Below are 25,815 nucleotides of genomic sequence, written 5' to 3' on the forward strand. Positions count from 1 at the left end.
AAAGGCAGTTATAATGTCTGCCTTATGAGCCTCTGCCTGAGTGGCATTCTGATTCTGCCCTCAAGGGAAGAGACACATGTAGCATCAGGCAGGAGGAAACCACCACCATATAAAACTCCATTTTAAAACTGTGTAGTTACTCTCAGATATTTATTTGTCAACCATCGAAGAAGGAAGGGAATAAAGCAGGCTCTGCGTGATACAGATGTTGGTGTTCTGGGTAAGGAAATTCATCAGGTATGGTCCGGAGGCTGAAGCAGGAGATAGTCTCTCCAAAAAGTGGTCCCAAGGAGGGCACCCACACTCCAGCTTCCATGTCTTTCATTTCTCTTCTTAGAGAAAAATCAGCCCTGCAGAGGGAGCTTTCAAGAGCAGATCACAGAGGGACAATGAGCCGTTTTCTAAAAAAACTCACTTTCCTGGTCCCAACAGAGCCCAATCAACTTCAGATAAAATGGTCACTTGATATCAAGAGAGGTCTTCCAGAAGGGTGTCCCTCACCACCATGCCCACAAACGCAAAGTGGCAGCTCCTTACCCTGGCAGGCAAGGCTGGTGTGAATACCGCCAGCCTTCACCCTGACTCTGGGGGCCAATAGCCCATCTCCATTGCTCCAAATTGCTTTTTCTCTTATGAAACCTCAAGATTGGACAGGGAGGCTGACATGAGGTATTTTTGCAACCATCTGGTGACCACATTTAGATATCAGGACCACTAACTAGCATGGTCTGTGCCCCCAGTGAAGCGCTAGGAATCACAGTGGCCCTTAGAGTTGCCAAGTGCCTCGTGGGACTCAGGGGCATTCTTCCATCATGGGGTGCCAACAGTGAACCCAAAGGGGAAGAAAGAAAATGAAAGGACCCATGAAATTGGGTGCCCTCTCTTTAGATGGACTCAATGGAAGGGAGTTGCTAGAAGAATATACCCCTCAAAGCAAAGATTTCTTATTCTTTGGACTAATAGAAAGACTGAACTACAATTAGCTCTGGAATGCAAGTTATTAGGTGCGCCATTCCGTTCCTGGTGGAATTTAGCTGCTAGAAATTAATTTTAGCTGCCTAAAGGGAAAGGCCTAAGGCCCAGGGCGAGTCTTTGATCCAGCCGGTCTGGCTCAGCACCCACACTCCTAACCATTACACCATCTTGGCTCCAGATGAGATTGCACTGGTGCTTTATCCTTTTCAGGGGATTTTAATTTTTGCTCTCTCACTTAGACTCCATGACAGATCTAGCATATAACTAGGAAAGGTACTCTTATCCCCATTCTAAAGCAGGATAAAATGCTGAGGCCTAGGTGTGTTAAGTAATAATTCTCATGCCCCACAACAAATCAGAAATCAAGTCAGAACTAGAAGCATTCATTCTTTCAACAGATGTTTATTGAGCGTTTATTCTGTACCAAGCAGGGGGTAGGCTCTGGGGGAGCAGGAGTGGACAAATGCTAACCTCCAGAATCATTTTAAAGAGAAAGTAATGGGTAAGTAAGCAATCTCAGTGTTGAGAGACACTATGGTGAAAGTAAGCAGGACACAGCACGATGAGGCTAGAGGAGTGTAGCCCAGTGTAGCAAGAGTTCTCGGAGGAAATGACATTTCAGCTGAGACCAAAGAACAAGGAAGAGGGGAGATCATTTCAGAAAGGGGGGGAGCACTCCAGGGAGGAGGAAGAGCAAGCAGAGTTTTCCTGGCAGTCCAGGGAGCAGGCTCGACTGTGCAGAGAGGGAGGGTGATCGTGGGGAGTCAAGCAGTAGAAGTGTAGAACGTAAGCGAGTATGAAAAGTTTCCAAATAGTGTACTATGTTTTCCATAAGCCTTAAATCATTATGCCCAACGTGTGTCCAGAGTGGCCAAGAACTAGAGAAAATGGAGTCCCTGCTCAAATTTTACGGCTAAACTAGGTGAAGAGAGGGATCTAGCTCAACAGTAGTCAGGACTGATGGAGAGAGGAGTGATTTCCTCATCTGAAAGTTCCCTTTACATAGCAAGAGACAGTCGAACACCAAGTGGAGAGAACTCAGATTTGATACAAGGGACGTCCCCACGGAAGCTAGAGAGGAAATGGAACCAACTTTGGAGGCAAGAACAAGGAGAATGAGAGTAGAAGGAGCCAGATAAGCAGTGTTCTAGGGACCCTTGTCCTGGGCTGGAAAGGTTAGAAACAGTTACATCCAGTAAATGCAGAGAACCCCAAACAATAAAGTTTGTTGTTCATTGGCCTGGTCACAAATTAGAAATTTTTAAGTTAAAATTGGTGTCCTGAGTTGCAAATACAACTGTGGATGATTCCATGTCCTCACCCCAAGATACTTCTTCCAGCCCCGCTCTTCCTTGTAGCTCTCCAAGACCCTGCAATCAGATCTCTGAGCCATCACTGGTGGTTATGCTCCAGCCACCGAGACAGAGAGCTCCTCTGGGAAACAGGAGCTGGGAAGGAAGACTACCAAGCCAGAGTCCACATTTCCTGGAATCCCCTGGTCTTTGGACAGGCTCACAGCAGCAGACTCAGCCATAGTTGGAAGTCAGGTTTCCTAAATGTGTAGCAGCCATTTCTCCTTGGGCATCCCTGTCGCCTAAACCACCCCTGCTTGGTCCATAGGCACTCAGAACCGGCACACAGTGGTGGCTCCACAGACTGAACCAGGCCCACAAGTGGTGCGGGGAGCACAGCTTGGACGAGAAACACAGGGCGGCGGCACACAGGAGGGTGGGGTGGAGCACGGATTGCAGGGGAGTCTGCAGAGAGATAGAAAAAGTGAGTGAAGCTACCGGAGGGAAATGAATGGAGGTCTCAGTGATGTGCATCAGCACGGAGCGGGATCCCCCGCTCCAAAACAACAGAAGACCCCAACAGATTCCTGGACCACTCACCCCAACTGTGTACCCTGAGGGACAGCCTAGGTGATCTCCAAACTGTCTTCTAGAACTTAACCTTTTCTAGATGAAAGTCATGTTCTCTCCTACTGGATAGAAAATACTAGAAAGAATTTCAGAAAGGAAAAGCTAAATCTAACGTCAAAAGTTATGTTGGAGAAACAGCCATATTTCTGCTCTCATTGGTCAAGAGGTAACCTAAGCGACCCCAGTGGACACCAGGAAATGACAGCCACTGTGAATTCACCATTCCCTCCAGTTCTATCCATAGTGCAAAGTGTAAGTGCAAAACAAAGCTTTGAACCATTCATCACAGACAGCACTGCTTTCAACCTGGGGATCTCATGAGAATTGGATATTTGATTTAGTTAAGGAGTGCCGAGATCACACATACTTGCAGTCCTCGCTCTCCAGAAGGTTCCGGTATGTGTTGATCTCACACTCCAGCCGGGCCTTGACATCCAGAAGCACCTGGTACTCCTGGTTCTGCCGCTCCAGGTCACTCCTGATCTCGGCCAGCTGCTCCTCCACGGTGCTGATCAGGCTCTGCATCTGCGCCAGCTCCGTGCCAAAGCGGTCCTCAGCCTCACACAGAGAGTTCTGCAGACAGTCTTTCTACAATGGGAAATAATGGGGCAAGAGTACTCAGAGCCCCAATATTCAGCCAAGAAAATCATGGCCAAATTCCACAGGCCTGGGGCAAATTCCCAAGAGGCATAGGACATTCCCAGAGCTGCAGAGAAATCATAGGCTATGAGACCATAACATTTACCAGAAAATCTAACTGGAAGGGGCCTCCCTGGTGGCACAAGGGGTTAAGCACAGCACTATAAAGCAATCTGCAGCCTCTGCAGCATGAGTTTGATCCCCGGCCTGCCAGGGAACTGACCCACATGGCGCAGCAGACCTCTCCTGTCTCGCCTGCTGCTCCCCTCAGCAGTGTATTTCAGTTAGTCTGCCTGTTCTGTTCCCCAGTCTGCCTCTGGTGAATCTTCTCACCCTCCACACCTCTGGCCTGTATCCCAGCTATTGTATGCATAAATAAATAAATCTTAAAAAAAAAAAAAGAAAAGGAAATCTAACTGGAAGAATAGTGCTGTATTCACTCCTCTGTCCTCAACACCGACATCAGGCAGACACCCAGACACTTTGTGCAATGAGGGCCAGAACCTCCACACGTTATTCTGCATCAGTGGAGTTGACTTTTAATAGAAATCATTTTTCAGGGTCAAAATAACCTTGACTCTAAGACACCTGCCCCAGGGACGGAGGCCCAGATCCTGAACTCTATTGTTAATGGACCTCACTGGCAAGGTTTCTAAGTGATGTGCTATGAGGCCAGGGTGTGTGGCAGTGGCAGCATGGGGAGGGGAAGGAGACCCTACCAGGTTGTGCTGGGCTTGGCGCTCCACCTCCAGGGCGTTCACCGTGCACTTCAGCTCCAGGATCTCCGACTGGCAGCACTGCAGCTCCTTGGAGCAGGACGTCGCCTGCAGGCTGATGCCTTCAGACTGAAGCACAAGGGCACACAGGCAGGGTCACCCCCTGCCCACATGGAAGCCAGGCCCCTGCCTGCTGCCCTCACGGGAGCGCCCCCTCACCTGCGCCTGGAACCACTGCTCCACATCCTGGCGGTTGGTCTCCACCATGGTCTCGTACTGGCACCGCATCTCCTCCAGCACCCTGACCAGGTCCACGCTGGGCTCGGTGTCCAGCTCAATGCGCAGCTTGTCCCCGAGCTGAGACCTCAGAATTTTCACTTCCTGCAGGCACAGGAGGACCCACACCCAAAGTGTCAAAGGAGCTTTTGGCCAGAGCAGCCCCCACCCCTCCTGACTAGCAGCATGGGGGGCAGCCCCCCACACACCCTGATGTGCAAAGTTTGCGCAGGGTCCCAGGCGGGAACCCATCTGGAGACCTTCCGAAAGTCATAATGCAAACCTTGTGAGGTTAGAAACTCCCCAGCCACAACCCACAGGCTCCTCCTGCCTGTCAGACCCAGACTCAGCTGCTAGCCCAGTGCCCACTGAGCCCAAGTTCTGACTCTGCTAGTCCAGTGCCCACTGAGCCCAGTTTCTGACCTGGAGCCAGGAGCTGGGAGGTGTTGCCTTTTCTACCCAATGCCCCCCCCACCAGCCCCTTGCACCTGCAGCCCCAGGACCAGACCTGCTCATGATTGCTCTTGAGAGAGAGCTGCTCCTCCTTCAGGGACTCCTGCTGGGTCTCCAGGTCGGCCTTGGCCAAAGTCATGTCATCCATCAGCTTGTGCATCCCGCACATGTCGGCCTCCACCACTTGGCGCAGGGAGTACTCGCTCTGGTACCTTCCATCACAGGAGGTCAAGGTCAACAGAGGCAAGGAAAGCCCCTTCACCTCCCTCGGTGAATGTTCCAGTTGCACCTCCTCCACCAACCTGACCCTTTTTGCTCACTGAGCTCAACACTGGCCAAAATGAACTAGACGCAGACGTCCCCTCCAGGTCCGGTGAAGTATTCACAGTACTTACCATTCTATCGCTGTGCACTGGAGCAACTTTGGCTCAGAAAAGATTGACTTGACTGAAATCTTGTATCTTACACCATTGCACACCATTTTAAGAGCTATTGATTAACAGTTATTGAAAACAAGCAATAGCTGGGTGTCTGCTCATTGATCTGCTCCCTCATTCTTTGTGCTAGACTATTTTTCTACCCATCATCTTTGTATAGTGGAAAGCCTCATGACAGATGAGGCTTCCCAGTAGATGAAACTGGACACTGAGCCATCTGTTGAGTGGCTTCCCCTCCCCGTATGAAATTCAATTTAGGGAGGAAGAACCAGGACAGTGAGTGGTCCCCTCATCCAACAAGTATTTGGGTGTGGGGACTTAGCATGGAAGGGCCACTCAGAGCCCCTTCCAGCCTGACTTACTTGGTTCTAAAGTCATCTGCAGCCAGCTTGGCGTTGTCGATCTGGACAACCAGCCGGGCATTCTCAGCCTTGCTGCACAGGATCTGCGGAGACCAGGAGGACAGCGCTCACACAAAACATCCTACTGGGCACCCAGCTCTGTGTGGTGCCTACACTCAAGCCACAGAGAACCCAAGCCCCTCAGCCCCTTGCCACTTTGGGGTGTTTCCGCCCTCCTCACCCCAGCCCCCGCCCAGGCCACCCGGCCCCACCCTCTGCTGCAGCTCCTCAATGGTGCGGAAGTAGGACTGGTAGTCGGGGCACAGGGTGGACTCGTGGCACTTGCTCCACTCCTGGATCTTGGTCTCCAGCTCCGCGTTCTCCCGCTCCAGCTGGCGCACCTTCCCCAGGTAGTTGGCCAGGCGGTCGTTCAGGAACTGCATGGTCACCTTCTCGTGGCCGTTCAGGCTGCCTTCCACACAGGCCCCGCAGCTGCCGATGTTGCCAGGGATGTTGCAGGTGCCTGGCAGGGGGCAAGCGCTGTGGCAGCTCGAGGGGTGGCAGAGGCTGGGTCGGCCCAGGGGGGTGGACCCCACGCGGATCCGGTTGGCGTGTGCCAGGTTGGCCAGTAGGCACATGGAGGCCGTGTCTGCCCCAGGCGGGCCCGCAAGGTCGGCGGGCGAGAGGCAGACGTTCCCTGGTCCGGGGAGCATGGCGCCGCCCAGACTGTGGGATAAGCCCATGTACGAGGAGGTCATGCTGCTGCGTGAGGCTGCACAGGAGGTTCCGAAGAGCTGGAAAGGCCGGGCCACTGAGTCTGACACCCCCTTCCCTCCCGGCCCTTTTATACCCCATCCCGGGTGGGTGTTGGCGCAATGCTTTGACCTCAGTGCCTTGATTCTCTGCTGCTGCGGTGCCGTCACCCTGTTACTCAGCTGCCGAGTTTACCACTAAGAGTTGCTCGTCTCATTAGCAATGTTAATGAGTGAGGTGCCTCTTGGTTCTTTGATATCAGGCTGCTGTTGGTAGGAGGTCAGAAGCATTTTATTATTTTTCAAAGAACAGAAGTCCTTTCAGCATCAGATGTCTGTACCTTGGCTGGGGTTGACCTCCTTGTCAATGTGCCCACACAAAGGCTTAACGTTCCTGCTGGTCATTGCAGTTGCGGGAGGGATGGACACTGGCCTGGACTAAGACTCAGCCACCCGCCCTGTGCAGGGAGGAAACTAGTTCTCAGCAGACATTATGGTTTGGGTTGTCGGGAAGGTCTGCGTGCCTTCTTTCTTCAGTTGTTTGCCTCACTCTCAAGGGCAATAAGGCTGAGATGATTCCATGCATTCAACCCACCTCCCTGGAACATCCTGTGTGTCAGTTCCGTGCCATGAACCTGACGCACAGTTAAGCAGGATAGAGTCCCCCCCAGCAGGAAGCAACCATAGCTCAGGTAGCCACAGGTGTTCTCAGTAGGGTGTCTGGGAAGTTTTTCAGTATGAAGATGACCCTGAAGCCAGGTCTATCCAGACCAAGAAATGTGAGCTCAGGAAACCGATAACAAATCAAAATCAGCAACAGTCATTTTGCACCCCAAAGAAGAACTTGGCCATGAAACGCAAAGGACACTGAGTTATTGCAGCCACTATGGGCCTCTCCCTGCCTTTTACTTCCCTGGTTCTGACGTCCTTTGTGGAGCACCTACAGCACACGTTAGGGCTTTGACAGTTAATACTGTTTAGTCTTTCCTACCATCCTGTGTGGTGGGTAGTCTCACCCACCCCAGTGTTGGGGGCGGAGAGGAAAGGAAGAAGAGGGGAGAAAGGGAGAGTGGGGAGAAAAGAAGGCAGGAGGAGGGGGAAGCCAGCGTTGAGGAATCATAGATGTGAAGTCATTTTTCTAAAATCAACCCCATTATAATGTGGCAAATCCTCTTCTCAGTAACAGTTTCTTTCTAGTCTTATTCTTCTCACCTAACCCCCACCTCATCCTCCAACTGTGTCATTGCCAAGATGAAGAAGGATTGAAAGATCTAGAAACTGGGCCTCCCCTGGTGGTGCAGCAGTTGAGCGCTGGGCTGCGAAGCTGCCCGCAGCCTCTGCAGCACCGGTTCGATCCCCGGCCACAGGGCGAGGGTCCCACCCACATGGCGCGCAGACCTCTCCTGCAGCGCCTGCTGCTCCCCTCAGCAGTGTATTTTGTCGGTCTCCCTGAAATAAATAAATCTTTAAAAAAAAGATCTAGAAACTGGGCAAGAAGTTGAAATTAAGAGATAAGATTTGAATTTGACACTATTTTATTCTCTTTGTATATCAGAAAACACAGATGTTGGGATATCAAAATAAAATGGTGCAGTTTCTCTAAAGAACATTCAGGAAGATGCCCTGGAGAAAGATCTGCTCTCAAAAAATGGTTATTCAAACTCCCAGGCCCTGCTCGTTTCTTGGTACCAAGAAACCAAGACAGCTGATGGCTACAGTTCCAAAGTGTTATCTGGAAACTGTGACAAGAGAGAAATAGCTCCTAGGACTGAGAAAGCAAGAGCCCCATACATGCTTGTAAGCAGATCTTTAAGAAAATGAACATCTGTATTCTGACCATTGAGCAAAAGCAAAACAGACCTCTCCATCAGCAGCAGATGTGTAAAGGTGAAATATATGCTCATTGTCATTCTGTCAAGAAGAAATACTGAATTTGAGAATCCTGTCTAGATTGAAAAGGTAACAAGTGGTCAGCTCTGACCTAAGGGTTACTCAGGGCTCATCTATGAACAGCCCTTTACAGACACCATAATTAGGAGACATCACCAGGCCAGCCCACCCCTTCCTTCAGAGGCCTCTGGGTGCAATCTGCATAGGTTACATCTTCAAACAGCCCTTTGTTACATTCCCCCACCCCACCACATAGCGACAAGCTTCTCTATAAACCAGAGAAATAGACTTTTAAAGTCTTGCTAAATAAAATCCAACTTTTTGAACTTATTTCAGGCAGGATTCATTCCATTGGCTAAAACCCATGATTTCCATCTCAAAACACGCAGCATCACTGCTGATGCTTGTTCCTTCCTAACATCACTGTTGACACTTTATATGTCCTGGTGATGCTCCTCTCTGTTAGCACTTGACCATGGTCTTCACTTGGGCTTCTAATGAGTATGCTGCTTTGCATAATGACGCCAATGGTGTGAGTCCCTCTGTAAAGTTGCTTGATTGCACTGATTTGCATTTTTATGAAAAGGGTGAGTACAGAATAAGGATCCTCACCCTCATACCTCAGACTGCCTTTCTTCTCAACCCTTTAAAAGGAGTCCCTGTGGCCTTGGTGACCAAATATGAGCTGGGATCAACAACAGAGATGGTGACTACAGAGCATGGGATGGGAGACCTCGACCTCCTTCCATCACCTGTGCGTACAAAGTTCTCTGCACTGATTCTACCTTTAGAAAGACCATTCTCTAGAGGTAGGTAGTTTACCGCAGACAGCCGTGGTCTTGGGATGCAATTTTCTCTTTGTTGATATAGACAGGTGTATCTCAACCAGCAAGAGAGAAAGGTATGGACTTGCAGGCTAAGAACTGGATGTCATGTCTAACCTGCAGCCTGCTATTTCTAACACCATGGACCCTGCCACAGGAAGATGCCTGGGAGCATCTGGGACTGTGCCTTGTGTGGGAAAACCACCCATCACACACTGCAGTGGATGCAAAGATTGAAGACAACTCTTATGGCTAGACCCTAAAACACCATGCCTCTTACATAGTAGCAAAGGATACCAAAGAATTTTATAGGCCAACAAAAGCTTGGAGACTTAGAGAAGAAATTGAGCATATCAATTTATTATTCTAGGTCTACAATTCTTGAGGCTTTGATGAATGAGAAAATCTTTTTACTTCCGGGCCTCCCCGGTAGCGCAGCGGTGGAGCACCGGGTTGCAAAGCTGCCCGCAGCCTTTGCAGCACCGGTTCGATCCCCGGCTGCTCCCCGGCCACCAGAGGAGGGTCCCACATGGCGCGCAGACCTCTCCTGCCGCCCGCTGCTCCCCTCAGCAGTGTACTTCGGTCCTTCTGCCTGCTCTGCTCCCCGCTCTGGCTCTGGTGAATTCTCTCACCCTCCCGCGCTTCTGACTGTACCCAGTGCTTGTATAAACAAATAAATAAATCTTAAAAAAAAAAGATTTATTAAAAAAAAGCACAAAATTAAAAAAAAAAAGAGAGAAAATCTTTTTACTTCCAACTAGATGGGATTTTATTACCTGATTTCTTAGATGCAGCCTCATAATCCAAAAAGGTTATTCATTTATCAATGTTATTATTTCACCTACTATGACATAGTCTAGACACTAGGAGGACATCTACAAAAGACATGGCCCCTCCCTTGGGGCGTTGTGATAAAGCTCCACACTGGGCCACAGGAAGTGTACCACGCTCATGCGTAGTTGTTGCTACTCCACCACTATTCTTCCCATTACCCTGATGGTGACCCAAGAGCAGTTCAACCCTGAAACTAGTTTTCTTTTGCAACCATCTAGAAGAGACACCCCTGTTAGTTTCTTACACTCTTAATGTGTCTGACACCAGACACATTGGTTTCTGTGGGTTTCTAGACACCAAGCAATTCTCTGCAACACCAATGAGAGGTCCTATAATTTCATTCAATACTAACACTAGCTACCTGGAGTTCTTGTCAGATCCCCCAAGTCAAGGACTCAGACCCAAAAGTCAAGGACTTCAGATGCCAGCAAGGCACAGGTTGTCAACTCTACTTCTGAACAACTGCCTATAATTCAGGTCCCCACGATCCCCATCTTGGGTTTGATAATTTGCTGGGATGGCTCACAGAACCCAGGTGATTATTTACTTTTACTTACTGGTCTATGATGAAGACCATGGTAAAGGATACAGATGGACAGCGGATGAAGAGACGCATTGGGCAAGGTGTGTGGGTAGTGACAGGGAGCATCCGTTGCCTTTCTGGCTGCACCACACCCCAGGACCTTCAACTATCCAGCAACCTGAGAGCTCTCTGAAACCTACATATTAGGGTTTTATGACATAGACATGACAGATCATTAATTCTGTTTCCAGCCCCTCACTACTTCCCAGAGGATGGGGGTGAAATGGAAAGGGCCAACATTCTAATTATAGTTTGGTGTTTCTGTGACCACCCCAAATTCGGAAGCTACCCAGAAGCCCACCAAGAGTCACCTCATTAGAACAAGACACTCCTGACTACCAGGAAGTTTTAAGGGACTTAAGAGCACTATCTCAGGAACAGAGGTCAAAGACCAAATATTAGAACAAAAGATGCTTCTAGTGTTCTTTCACTTAGGAAATTATAAGGGTTTAAGGAGCTCTGTGTCCAGAACAGGGAGCAAAGACCAGTACACATATTTTCTGTTATTTCATAGCAATGGTAATAGGTGTATTCCATGGAAAATACCAGAAACTCAGCTTCTGAGCTGCCTAACCTCAACCAAGTACTTTTTGTTTAAATGTGTCATTTTCTGAGATGAACATTTATATGGCAGACAGCCAGGCAGCCAATGAAGTTCTCTGCTATTAACAAAGACTCAGAGTCTAAATGAATTTGCAGCCCGGGAAGTCTGGGGAGAGTGCCATCGAAAGCAGCTCTGCCTTTCACTCTGCAAGCCCAAGCTTTTGTTAAAGATATGAACAAGGGAACAAGAAAATAGTGCACAGTTGTGTTTTTGCATATACCAATTAATACATTACTGCTGGAACAAGTTTTTCTAGCTAGTAGGGAACATGCACACAAGCCAGTACATCCTCCAGAGAACAGGAGTCAATTCTGGGAAGAAGTTCTGTTTGCAGAACTTCTAGCATCCTAGAACTCTGTGTGCACAGTAACAGGCATTCTCAGAAGACTCTCTGTAGGGTGACAGGCACCCAACATGTCCCCCTTTTTGTTTTTGAAGCAGAGTAAGCATAACTAATTTTGGCAAAGCCTATTCTTGACAAATCAATATTCACCATCTCACTTGACAGACTGTACATAACAAAAAAGAGAAAAGAATACGCACTATGACCATTTCCAGTAGGCCATATACATGTGTAGAAAAATATTTAAAAGGGTTTAATTTAGAAATACCATCAGCCAATCCTTCCCAAATGTCAGAGTTTTCAAAGGTGGGTGTTTGGGCTGTGGCCATAGCAAGAACTTGTGACTACAATTTTAAGATATCCAAGGAAGCATTGTGAAAAGGGGCCAGTCCTAATAAATGGTGTTTAATCTGATTCCAACAAATTTCAGATTCATTATATTTGATACAAGTAACACAAAACTGAGTGACATTATAATGGCATTGAAGACATTGAGGCCATCATAGATCCTGAAACTGTTCACCTAACCAAATAATAGAATCTTTTAATTGCTGTGTTTTGCCTAAGATTTCTTTGTCAACATGAATTTGGGTTTCCCAAGTTTCTGTAAAATTTCTTTTTGTGGATACTCAGAGGTTTGTACCTGCTCATGCAGGGCTGCAGCAGCAGCTGCAGCAGCGATGATGCTGCCTAGGATAACAATGCCTGCATCAACTACCCTGTGAATCTTTTAGTGCAGTGTTTTAAGTAGTGCAGTGACTTCTGCATAAATGCGACAGAGGGGGTCTCTTGCCACGGTTCCTGGATTTCAACTAGAACCCAAGTGGCTACTGGCCATTTCAGTATTAAGAATGTAATATTTGGGGCTTCCCCACTGGTGCAGTGGGTTGAGCGCAGCGCTGTGGAGCTGTTTGCAGGCTCTGCAGCATGGGTTCAATTCCAGGCAAGCCAGAGAGATTCCCACATGGTGTGGCAGACCTCTCCTGTTGTGCCCGCTGCTCCCTTCTGCAGTGTATTTTGGTCCTTCTGCCTGTTCTGCTCCCCACTCTGTCTCTGGTGAATCCTCTTACCCTCCGGTGCCTCTGGCCTGTACCTCAGCTCTTGTATAAAAATAAATAAATCTTTAAAAAAAAAAAGAATGTGATATTTGGATCAGACTCCCAATTTGTCTGATTAATACGTTGTGTGGATAACAATCAGTGCAGCAACATGATACATGGAATAGGATGCATTATAACTAACGCAAACATTTCCTGACAACACAACATATGGATTAAGCACACAGCCAGAAACAAAAGTTTCCTTTTGGAAGGTAATGTTCATACCAGTAAGGTTTCCTTCTTCAGTGGGATGTAAGCCATCCCAAACATGTAGGGGTGACTGTACCAGACCTAGCTTCCAGACAGAGTTCTGCATAGGTCCGTGTCCCGTTTTTAACAATGGAGATGATAACCCACCTTGGGACCAAATCATCATATTGTAAGAGTGTGGAGTGGTGCCAAAAGGGTTGTGAAGATTTTGTCTCTATTCCAGCCCCCATCCCAGGGTGCGAGTTTCACCGTCTCTTAGTTCTCCATGAGGACCCCAATCAACCACTTCTCACCCAGCCACACTCATGTTCTGGGAATGTGAAGTAACCATTCTGACCATTGAAAAAGCTGGTCTGTTGGCTCCCATTGTCTTTGGAACACACCAAGTGGTCGATTTCGAACACACCAAGTGTAAAAGTGGTGTTAGTCTCTGTGTATGTGGAAGAACCCATCCCAGTAAGAAAAATCAGCTTAGCCTGTCTCTCCTGCTTTCAAGGGACAAACGCCAACCAGTTTGATAATCAGGATGGTAACAATTGGTATTAGTATTGGATACACATAAGGGAGGCTGTGAGGCTAATCCTGAGAAATTATAAGCCCATTGATTACAGAACCCAATGGTTAATAAGGGACCGGGTAAATAACTAGAATCATTTAGATATACTGAGAGTGGTGTATCAAACCAAGTAACTGTATGGGCAATAGCAGGGCGCGGGACTTGTGCCCAATACCATACAGCACACTTACCTGTGTGCTGATGATAGGAACCGGTGTGCTGATGATAGAAACCGGTGCGCTGATGATAGAAACCGGTGTGCTGATGATAGAAACCAGCATGAAGAACGTATTAGCTGGTGTCACAGGCTGTCCCAACCTATGAAGTGCTCCAGTAACGATATCAGATGTTTTCTTGATCTGACCCCACATCATTGGGTAAACTTTCTGGGTCGGAGGCACGGTGGTTTGGGTCACATATGTAATCGCAGGCGTTTCATCCCTTCTACCACCTTGGGATTCATTGAAGGCTTTTATACTGTGACCTGGAACCCAAACACAAATGTCATTGTTTTTAACGCAAGCATAACCTTGTTCCCAGGTCAGCAACGGAGATGGTCCTTTCCATCGCCCATCCACGGGACCCTTCCAGTGTTCCAGCAGGTACTCTTCAGAGGCTTTGGGGGAAGAAAAATGCCATTGTACTGGTGTAAGGCCGTCATCACCAATTGTGAAAAATGTAAAGTAATAATGGCTTGAGATAATACGTCCATTGGTTTAAGGGATACTATTCTCCCTTGTTGTTTTTGAATCATAAGCTTTAAGATAGCATTGTAACATTCAACTATGTCCTGACCTTGAGGGTTGTAAGGAGTGCCATGTTTAAGAGAGACACCCCATAGGTGGAGGAAAGAAGCAAAGGCCTTAGAAGTATAAGCCAGTCCATAGTCAGTTGTAATAAGAGCCGGTACCCCCATAACATCAAAGGAGGAAAGATAATGAGTGTGTACATGACTAAAAGATTCTCCTGACAAAGCAGAACCCATAAAACTTAGAATGTATATCAACAGTCACATGAACAAAATATTGTTTTCCAAGGGAAGGAAGATGGATGACATCTATTTGCCAAAGTTCATTGGAATATAGTCTCCAACGCAATGTTCTCGGGGTGACAATAATAGGGGATAAACGTGCACAAGTGCCACAGGCATGAAAGATATAAGATGCCTGAGAGTGCAAGAGGCCTGAAACGGTTCAAGCAAAGAGAGTGCATTTGGGATAAGATGCATGCTGAAAGATGGATGCAACAGGAGCGTCAGCATGAGAGTTGCCTTCAGGAGTGGCAGAGGAGAATGGGCATGTATATAAGTGATATTAAAGGGAGAAAAGTGATTTTTGATACACCTCTGCTTGTCATGAAACAGGGTCAACAATTGTTCATCTTTGGGATTTTTAACACAAACGGGTTCAAGAACAGATACGGCCCTGACAGCATAGTTGGAGTCAGAAACAATATTAAGAGAGCCAGGAACATCTCTAAATGCCATAAACAATGCATAGAGTTCAGCTTTTTGGGCTGAAGGTAGGTAATAAGCTTCAGTTTTATGTGTAGTAAGAATCCAATATGCAGACTTACCGCGAGATGTGCCATCTGGAAACAGCGTTAACACACCACAGAGTGGTTGTGTGTGAGTTACACATGGCACCACAAACAGTGTTACCATAAAAAACTGAATAAGCTTTTGAGAAGGATAATGTGACGTTATCTCTACAGTGAACGTGGCCATGGAAATTTGCCATTGGGTATCAAATGTCCATAAAATATTAATGGACCGATTAACTGCCATATCTATTCATGCATTTTAGCAATAAGGATGGAAATAAGCTTAGTATAAGGGGTTAACAAACACCGTGGTTGGCTATTCAAATGAACCCATTCAAGAATTGCCAAATCAGCATGGAATTGTGAAGTAAGCCTGTGGGCAGCTGTGAAGTAGTTAAAACAAAGGCATGTACAGGGAGTGCATAATCTATGAGAGATAACTGAATATTTTATATTGCTCTATTAATTATTTGTATAGTCTCTTGGGCCTTTTTAGTCATGTGAGGGGAGATGAGGGATAAACATCTCCGTGCAGAATGTCAAACAAAGGTTGTAACTGGTTGGTGGTTATGCCAAGTAGAGGTCAAATCAATTAATGTCACCGAGTAACTTTTGAAAAGCATTAAGAGTACTTAATGTTCTATGTTCACAGTCACTTCTTGAGGCCTGAATGTACATGAGTCCATTAAATATCCTAAATAAGAAAATGTGGTTGTTTTTTAATTTTTTCAGGAGCTACTATAAGACCATATTCTGAAAGGCTTTGTTCAATGATCTGAAATACATGCTCATTTTAGAGGCTTTAGAAACAATGCATATGTCTCCATATGGTGAATAATGTAAGATTGGGGAAACCAACCTCTGATTGGGGCTAATGCTAACACATCATAGAGACATAAATGGTTACTACATTATGATCAAGGGGACAATACATCAGGAAGACATAACTCTCATTAACATATATCACCAAATTACACATGCAATTTGCAGCAACATGGATGGCACTGGAAGGGATCATGCTCAGCGAAATAAGCCAGAAAGAAAAAGAAAAATATCGGATGGTCTCACTCATAGCAGGAATCTAGAAAACTTAAATAAGGGACCAGGAAAATGAATATCTATAAGAAAGTGAAAATCATAATCAACAAACAACTATGAACCAGAGACACTTTATGAGGGGAGGGGGCGGGGGGGGGGGATTGGGGTCAAAATAAAGGGGTTGCAATTGTTTGGGGAATATAAAAATAAAAAAAATTTAAATTTAAAACATATATCACCAAATGAAGGAGCACCAAAATATATCTGACAGTTATCATCTCTGAAAACAGACATTAGAGAAAACACACATGTAGTAGGAGATTGCAACACACCATTCTCACCAATGGACAGATCAATGAGACAAAAAATAAGTAAGGACACTACAGCTTGAAATAAAGACCTAGACCTCATAGGCTTAACAGACATCTGCACCCAAAATAATGTGAGTACACATTTTTCTCAAGTGCACACAGATCATTCTCCAAGAACAATCACATACTAGGACACAAGACAAGCATCAACAGATACACTAAGATCAAAATCATACCAACTATATTCTCTGATCACAATGGCATCAAACTAGAAATAAACCCTGAAAAGAAAACCATCCCTTTTATAATTAAAACAAAAAATAATCAAATATCTGGGAATAAACCTAACAAAAGAGGGGAAGGACCTATACAAAGAAAATTATAAAACTTTGTTAAAAGAAATAAAAGACAAAGAAATGAAAAGACCTCCCCTGCTCATGAATCAGAAGAATTAACATTATCAAAATGGTCATTCTAAAAGCAAATTACAGACTCATCACTATTCCAATAAAAATTTCAGTGACATTCTTCAAAGAGATAGAACAAATATTGATGGAATTCATATGGAACATTCATTCATTTCTTACACAAAAAAACTTCAAATAGCCAAAGCTCTCCTGACCAAAAAAGAAGGAGAAAGGAGAAAGAAATGCCCACTCCCAGACTTCAAACTATACTACAAAGCCATAATAATTAAAACTGTATGGCACTGGAACAAAAACAGACACACTGACCAGTGGAATTGAATAGAAAACCCAGAAATAAACCCACATATTTATGGACAACTAATCTTTGACAAGGGTGCAAAGAATATGCAATGGAACAAGGAGAGTTTGTTTAATAAATGTTACTAGTAAAACTGGACTGCAACATGCAAAAAAATGAAGCTAAACTACTACCTTCATCATGCACAAAAACCAAATCAAAATGAATAAAAGACACGGACATAAGACCTAAAACCATAAAATATATACAAGAAAATATTGGCAAAACACTACATGACATACATCTCAGTAATATGTTTAAAGACACAACCCCAAAGCAAAGAAAGTGAAGGAAAAGATGAATAGCTGGGACTACATCAAATTAAAAAGCTTCTGTACAGCAAAAGAGAAATTAACCAAAACAAAGGGACACACTACTGAATGGGAAAAAAAACTTTGCACACAATACTACTGATAAGGGACTGGTCACAAAGATCTACAAAGAACTCACATAACTCAAAACAAAGTAAATAATCCAGTCAAAAAATGGGCAGAAGAGCTAAAAAGACACTTCTCCAAAAAGGAAGTGCAAATGGCCAACAGGTATATGAAAAAATGTTCAATGGCACTTGTAATCAGGGAAATGCAAAGTAAAACCACAATGAGATACCACCTTACACCAGCAAGAATGGCACATATTAAAAATAAAAAAAACAGGAAACAACAAATGTTGGCGAGGATGTGGAGAAAAAGGAACACTCCTAAACTGCTGGTAGGAATGCAAACTGGTCCAACCACTATAGAAAGCTGTGTGGGGGTTCCTCAAACTACTAAAAATGGAGCTTCCATATGACCCAGCAATTCTACTCCTAGGAATCTACCCAAAGGACACAAAAACATTAATTCAAAATGATACCTGCACCCCTACGTTTATTGCAGCACTATTTATAATAGGTAAGATATGGAAACAACCCAAATGCCCAAAAATAGATGAATGGATCAAGAAGATGTGGTACATATACACAATGGAATACTATTCAGCAGTCAAAAAAGATAAAGTCATTCCATTCGCTGCAACATGGATGGAGGTGGAAGGATTATGCTCAGTGAAATAAGTCAGAAGAAAAAGAAAAATATCAGATGGTTTCACTTATAGGAGGAATGTAGGGGAACCAAATAAGGGACCAAGAAAAAAACAATTATAATAAATGAAAAAACAAAATTAACAGGCAACTATTAATCAGAGACACTCTGCAGGTAAGTAGGAGTGAGAGGAATCAAAAGGGAAGAGAATGTGCTCTTACACAATGGACTATGGTGATGGTGCACGGGTGAATTGGTGGTGGGAATTTTGTGGGGACTACACCTAAGAGGAGAAAGCATGCATTGTTCAAAAGGGAAGAATAATGTAAAATATATAGAGATGATTAAATTAAATTAAATAAATTAAGAAAATAAAACCAGAATTTCCCAGTGTAATCTTCATGTATTACCCCTGGAATGATTCACTCTTTTTGCATTTAGCCCACTTTTTCCTACTGTTCTGGTAGGTGGAGGACCATAAATTCCTGCTGGCACTTTTCGTATGCCCATGGCCATTGTAAAGTCCATGCCACCGGCAGCAGAAATCTAACCCTGCGCTTCCTCTTGTGGATCCAGCAAGCGATGCAACTGTCCGTTGCTAACTGGATATTGCATCTGTACCAGGAAAATTCCCATTGTTTTCAGGGCCCAGGCGAAGCCCCTCCACCCATTTCCTGACTGATCTAAGCAGTTGCTGTCCTTAAATCAAATTTTGAGTGGCGTAGATTGGCCCAATGATTGCTTTATTTGTACCAAAGACATAAGCCTGATGCAGCTCCTTCTTCGCAACAGTCCCGCCTCCTTGCTTAAAGGCTTGTGTTTTCTGAGGGCAATATCTTTGTAGGTGTCCAAATTTCTTACACTTAAAGCATTGTGTCCTAGTCTTCAAGCAGAAAGCACTCTTAAGGGCTCTGAGAAAACCCCTTGTTTTTGTTCTTGTGTGCCGATGTTTCGGGCAACTTAAATATAATCACTTAAGTTCTTTTGCCTTATAGGGGCCAGGGCTTTTCGAACATCAGTACTTGCGTTGTCAAATGCCAATTGCTTAATCAAAATGTCGGCCAACCTGATGTCTGATGGCTTTTGTCAGTCCATCCAGGAAATCAGCAAAAAATTCAGGGGGCTCCTGCAATATATGCAAGAAAGACTGATCCAGTTCCCTGGGTTCAGGCAAGCTCTGCCAGGCTCTATGTGCTGCTAAAGAGACCTGTTGATATGCCTGGTGGTCATATAAAGTTTGTTGGTTTAAATCCAACCATGAACCACTGCCTGTAAGTTGTTCAAAAGAAATATTGATGTAATTTTGCTGATTAATCTGGCTTGTTCTTGTGTATAGTCTCTGAAACTCGCCTTCCATTGTAAGTATGCCCCACCAGTCAAACTTGCTTTTGTAACCATGTGCCAATCGAAAGGAGGCAGTCAAATTTGTTGAAAAGAATCGAGAATAACCCAAGTGAAAGGGGCTTGGACTCCATTTTCCTGAACACTGTCTCTTAGTGACTTTAATAGTTGCAGGTCAAAAGACTGATGCTGCTGTAGCACTTGATTAGGGTCATTAGGATCGGGCATTTCCTGTACCAGAAAGGCCATCAATACAGAAGCCATTTCTGGATCATTTCTGGATAATATTGTCTTTTGTTCTTTCCTTGCTTTTGCTAAGGGAGTTAAACCAGCAACTGATTCCTTCTGAAAAGGATTATTATGCGACCATTTATTTTTTTAGGGCTTTTACTGGCAGGGTAATTGTCCCTTTCATTTAGTGGTTCTGAAGCTATCGAAGGCTGAGGAATATCAAGTATCTCATACTTATGTTTGTTTAGTTTCCTTTTTTAAAGTTTCCTGCAAGGATTCTAGAGCCGTTCATACCAGGGGCCACGCTGGAAAAGCTACAGTAGGGATTTTCATACCTTGTTTAGATGACTTCTCAAAGTTTCACCGATTCATTCCCAAGTTTCTGTATCCAAAACACCTTCATCTGGAAACCACGGAGAGGTCTAAATGACCCAATCTAATAGCTCATTTGAGCTGTCAGTGGAGACAGTGGCTCCACTCTGTTCTAAAAGGCATTTTAAAAGGGTTCTATAATGATGATGAGACGAATTCCGCCCCATTTGTTACCCAACCTTGAAAAAATCCCCTCTTAGTCAGTCGCAACCATGACTATAGAGGTTAGCTGGAGAACAAACTTACCACACGTACCTTTCTGAGGTTTCAGGGTTCAGGACCCTGTTCAGACAGCACTGCCATGGACAGCCGGACGGCCAATGAAGTTCTCTGCTATTAACGAAGACTCAGACTCTAAATGAATTTGCAACAGGGGGAGGCTGGAGAGTGCCATCAAGAGCAGCTCTGCCTTTCACTGTCCCAGCCCGAGCTTTTATTGAAGACATGAACATGAACACGAGAATGAGAAAATAGCACGCAATTGTGTTTTTGCATATACCAATTAATACGTTACTGCTGGAACAAGTTTTTCTAGCTAGTAGGGAACATGCACACAAGCCAGTATGTCCTCAAACAACAGGAGTCAATTCTGGGAAGAAGTTCTGTTTGCAGAACTTCTGACATCCTGGAACTCCGCATGCAGAGTAAACAGGTATTCTCAGAAGACTCCGGCTCTCCTTGGGGTGACAGGCTGCCGACACATTTACAATAGCCATTACTCAAAGGTGGGAGTAAAATACACTGGGTAGGTAGACCTTCCAACGTAGCATCTAGCACAGAATAAGCACTTAATAAATGTCAGCTCCCTTCCTCTTCAGGGTCTCCAACCATCACCATCACCCCGCTTTTAAAAGTTTGGTGTATGGGCCTCCCTGGTGGCACAAGCACTATGAAGCAATCCACAGCCTCTGCAGCACGAGTTCGATCCCCGGCAGGCCAGGGAGAAACCCACATGGCGAGGCAGACCTCTCCTGTCTCATCCGCTGCTCTCCTCATCAGTGTATTTCATCAGTCTGCCTGTTCTGTTCCCTGCTCTGTCTCTGGTGAATCCTCTCTCCCTCCCATGCATCTGGCCTGTACCCCAGCTCTTGTATAAATAAAATAAAGCTTTAAAAAAAAAAAAGGGACAGGCCTGGGTGTTTCTGTAGAGGCTCTGCTCCCAGCGCTGCCTTCTCTGACTGTGTGGCCCAAAACAGTCCGCTGGCTCTCTGGCCCCCAGATCCCCATAAATGCAAGCTCGGGAACAACCACGTGCTTAAACTCTTGAGCACAACCCAAGAATGAATTGTTCTGTAGCTTTTGCAACCCAAGATACACACATGTAAGCAGAGCCAAGGATCACATACAGATACTTCTCTTTATTACGGTTTCCTCTTTCTCTCTCTCTCTGATCAGAACCCACTGAAATGACCCTATAGACCATCAATGAGTCACAGCCTTAGTTTAAAGCCACTGGACTTGTGCCCACTGTAACTCGGTGAAATCACCTGACAACAGTCCACACAGCTCAACATGCACCTTCATTTCATTTCTTAGCCAGCAACCAGAAGCAAGCGATGCAGCTCGCCAAGTGCTCCAGAAGGAAATCTCAGAAACCAAAATGTGTGTCTAATTCTCCTGAGAATCTGCAAAGCTGCAGGGAAGCCCACCTCTGAAGGACACGTATGCCAGGTGGGCTTCTGCCACAGGTAAGTCTCTCCTTCCCCACCTCCCTTTCACCAGCAGTGTCAGAAGAGTCCCAGACCCCCTGCGTGGCCTCTGGTGGGTGCACAGGATGGGCTCCACTGCCTGAGCGCCAGGCGTGGGCTGCAGGACACCCTGGTGTGTGGCCTAAAGGGTGAGAAGCGTGTGCATTGAAGGATCCCCCTGGCACAGGAAGCCCAGCAGCTCAGAGAGCTGGTCCTGTCTCTCCCTCACACTAGCTCTGTGGCTGGGCACAAATTAAGGTCTCAGAATCCCGTAACTTCATCTATGATAATAGGGACAGTGATGTTGTCTTCATGGATTGTTCTAAGGCTGAGGGGAAATAACAGACCCGGGGCTGTTAGCCTCTGGGGCCCAGGAGAGCACTCAGCAAACGCCGGCTAGTGCTGGTGGTATTCCTCACCCTGCAGAAATCTCTAGGGCGCCTGAAATTGGTCGGGAGAGAGAAAGCGCCCTTCGGAGATTAGCAGACCAAGCAGCAGACATAGGCGATCTCGCTGCACGGGACACTGTGAATAAATTCTGCAACACAAGCGCTTCGATGCCATCATTCTGAGCCTCAGTTGCCTTGGCTATAAAATGGGACACTTGGGGTGCCATTTCCTTGGGGCCATGTCCACTCCTTCAGCTACAGCACAACCCCAAGTGGACTGGGGTCAATGAGGCCATGGGGGAGCCAAGCCAGATTTTTTTTAATTAAAGTAGCATTTTTTTTCACTTAAGGCAGGGCTTCTCACATGTGTGGACTCAGTGAAAGAAAAAGTGCCCAGCTCATTGTTTTTGTGCCAATCACACACTCCTTGCCCTCCCTCCTCACGGTTCAAGGTCACTGCATGGAAAAGAAGTTGCTCAGAGTAAGGATAAGGGCAAGAAGAGCAGGGGCCCCGAGGGAGCAAAGCAGTGGCAGAGAGGAGACACCACTCCCCTGAGCAGGTGATGGGCTCAAGGTGGTCTGACGCCTTCCGCCTGGAGGGACCGCAAACACCAATGCTTGTAAATGAGGACTGTCCTTGGCTTCCCAGTACTTGGAGTCCTCGCTCTCCAGAAGGTTCCAGAATGTGCTGATCTTGCTCTCCAGCCAGGCCTTGACATCCAGCAGCAACTGGTGCTCCTGGTTCTGCCACTCCAGGTCAGCCCAGGCCTGAGCTGCTCCTCCACGGTGCTGATCAGGCTCTGCATCTGGGCCAGCTCCATGCTGAAGCAGTCCTCGGCCTCACACGGCGAGTTCTGCAGTCTTTCTGGAATATCAATGAAAGGGGCAAGGAGGTTGTAGGGTAAATGGATTAATCAGGCTTTTTACTCCACTAGCCTCTGTGGCTATCACCTGGGCCCTTGAGAGCATGGGCGCAGAGTACGTGTGCCTGATTGTGGACACCTGGAGTATGGTGTGGGCATGCGTAGAGCCCAGAGGCCAGGGATATAAGGGCAGCTGCGAGAGAACAATCAGCGTAACTCCAGAGAAGTGAGACCACAAGAGAACACCAGAGAGACTATAAAGGTTGTAGGTGCTGGGCAGCTCAGTTGCCTGCCTGCCTTCCAGCTCCCCGCCGACCTCCAACGGCCTGTGCCTGCCTCTTTGCATGCCAGGCTCCCTGCCTGGTGTGCCTGGTTCCCTGAGAGCACTGTAAAATCCACTGAGAGCTCCAGGACTCTCTTGACCCATCTTCCCGAATCCACAGTGAACCCGTCCTGTGCTTGCTGGTAGTGCAGAGGTTAACGAGCATAAACCCCTATAGGGTAAAGAAAATATCAGGCTTTTCTGCCCTTCCGCCATCAGGATAGATGATGGATCCTTGTCCTGAATGCATGCCTGATGGCGGGCACCTGGAGTAGGGTGTGGGCAGAGGTAGATGGGATTCAGCTGGGCTAAGACTGTGCTTTTTTAAGGGCGGCGTCACGGGGACGCCAGCAGCAGCAGTAGAAGCCAAAGCAGAAGCCGAAAGAGAAGCCGAGAAGCAGCAGAATGAACGCCAGAAAGCCCAGATAGAGCAAAGACTTGCTGGGGGCTGGGAGGCTGGCAGCACCCCTGCCTGTCATATGCCTGGTGAACCCCAAATAAAAAACCTGCAAAACTACTGAGGACTCTGACTCCTCCTTTACCCAGTCTGCATGGGATCGGAAAACCTGCACTGTGTCCTGTTCCGGCCTTTACAACCCCTCAACCTTGTCAGTAAGACCAAGACAACCCAAGACATTACCAGCTCCGGCTAGGGATGCTCAGCTGAAGGAACTAACCAGATGCTGCAGCTCTTCAGTGTGGGCCTGCAGGGCGTGGCCAGCCGCCCCGCGGTTAATGTTTGTTTCCTCTCGGCATCACGTCTGTGAGCAAGGAAAGGAAGTCGAGATCTGCTGGGCTGTGTCAGTGTGGGGACCTCCTGTGGACGCAAAAGGAAGGGACACTGTGTTCACTCTGCGGCTGCTCGCCCACATGGTGAGGACCCGGGAGCTGCAGCCTCGGTGAGCAGTGAGACCCCAGCCGCCTCCTTAGCATCTCTCTCCATGAACTCAGTGGCCTCATCCCCACCCCCATTTTCTAGCTTTTCAGCAAGAGTGACACCCACACAGAGTTGTTCTTAAAATCATCTTAAATTTGTTTTTGAGATGGGGTCACAGAGAAGTGGGTGGGGCAGTCACTACCCTTCTCTGACCATCCTGCTTTCATCTGTAAAATGCCCCCTTTGCATGTCCAAAGGACCCTCCATGTCTACTCTTTCTGGAGGCTTTGAACCCAGCATCTGTAATCATTTCCCACAAACTAAGGCCAGTCTTTAAAAGACTTTCCGCATCGCCTTGTCTACTGCAGACACTCCCTGCCCTTGTTTGAGGTTGACACTGATGCCCTCTGCATCCAGAGAGTGGACCCCCCATTGAGTGGTGACCCCCCCCCCACCCCATTAAGCAGTGACCTCTGGCTGGCACCGGTCCCCTCCTCTCTCTGAGCCTCCGTTTCCTTAGCCCTAAAATGGGGCCTTTGCAGTACTGCCTTTCCCAGATTCCGGCCCTGCTTCTTTACTTGGGAGTAGGGTAAAGGTCAGCTGAAGAAGGCAAGTGCCCAAGTGCAAATCCCAGCAGGAGGTCTGTGCTTCTTCCTGGCCAGCCTCCTTCAGTCGGCCTCCGCCACTTCTCAGCCGCCTGTACCCACCTGCTCAGGCTTCTTCAAACACAGAAGCTCCTCCCTGGGGGATTTTTGCTGAGCTCTAGGACACCCCAATTGCCATCCAGGAGCTTGTGAGGCTGCTTGTGTCAACCTCCACCACCTGGCGCAGGTCCAGCTCATCTGGCACTGGTCAAAACAGAGGCTGAACGTTGAAGCCAGAGGCCTTCTGTCCAGCTTGCCTCTCCATGAGCTCTTCTAGCATAAGGGCACTTCAATGTCACCTTTGATGGGGGCAGAGGGGGGTGGATCTTTCTATACTACTGTGCTGGGCATCTCCGTAGCATCCAAACTGCTTTCTCTCCCAAGGACTCTAAAGCAGGTAGAATTATCCCCATTTCCAAGGAGAAGGAAGAGACTGGGTGCATTGAGGCTGGGAGTTGGGCCGGGATCAACAGCACATTAGCAGTGGAAGGGGAATATTAGCCCGGTTTCTTGAGACCACAGCCACTGACCACTTCCATTATGGCAAGATGCTTGCTGGCGTGTTTGGTTACTGGTTTACAGGTAAGGAAGAGGACTATTAGGAATAATTCAGTCCCACACCGCCCCGCCTGCCGGTCACGGTGTCTGAGTCCTGGGCCTTTCTCTCTGGGAACCCCAGAACCATGGTCCTCTGGCCATCGGGGCTTCCCTGAAGGTGGTTCTATCCGTGGGCCACACTCCCACCCAGATGGGAATCACACTCTAGGACAGTGAGGCCCAGACAATGTAATGAACTCCGGGAAAGTTGCATCTTTGAAACACAGGAGCTTTCTTTCCCAGCCCATACTCGGGAGGATCCGGCTGCCTATGGGAGTGTTTCCCAAACATCAAATATGTGGAGGTTTTATTGCTGTACCATGGCCCTGCCTCAGTTTTCCTATAAACCAAAGTTCAT

The 25,815-nt window shown here is 46.9% G+C and overlaps 1 protein-coding gene across 1 annotated transcript; it reads right to left on the reverse strand.

Moving 5' to 3' along the window:
- Window positions 1-2,599: 2,599 nt before the first annotated feature.
- Window positions 2,600-6,517, reverse strand: LOC119254084 (keratin, type I cuticular Ha8-like). The gene is made up of 7 exons (XM_037521251.1): window positions 6,032-6,517; window positions 5,781-5,863; window positions 5,037-5,193; window positions 4,472-4,633; window positions 4,256-4,381; window positions 3,265-3,485; window positions 2,600-2,732 (listed from the first exon to the last, which is right to left on the reverse strand). The coding sequence occupies exons 1-7, from the start codon at window positions 6,515-6,517 to the stop codon at window positions 2,600-2,602; spliced, it is 1,368 nt and encodes a 455-aa protein (XP_037377148.1).
- Between the last annotated feature and the right edge of the window lie 19,298 nt (window positions 6,518-25,815).

The sequence above is a fragment of the Talpa occidentalis genome, unplaced genomic scaffold (genome assembly GCF_014898055.3).
Source record: "Talpa occidentalis isolate TD23 unplaced genomic scaffold, MPIMG_talOcc4v2.1 talOcc4.288, whole genome shotgun sequence".
NCBI classification, from domain to species: Eukaryota; Metazoa; Chordata; class Mammalia; order Eulipotyphla; family Talpidae; genus Talpa; species Talpa occidentalis.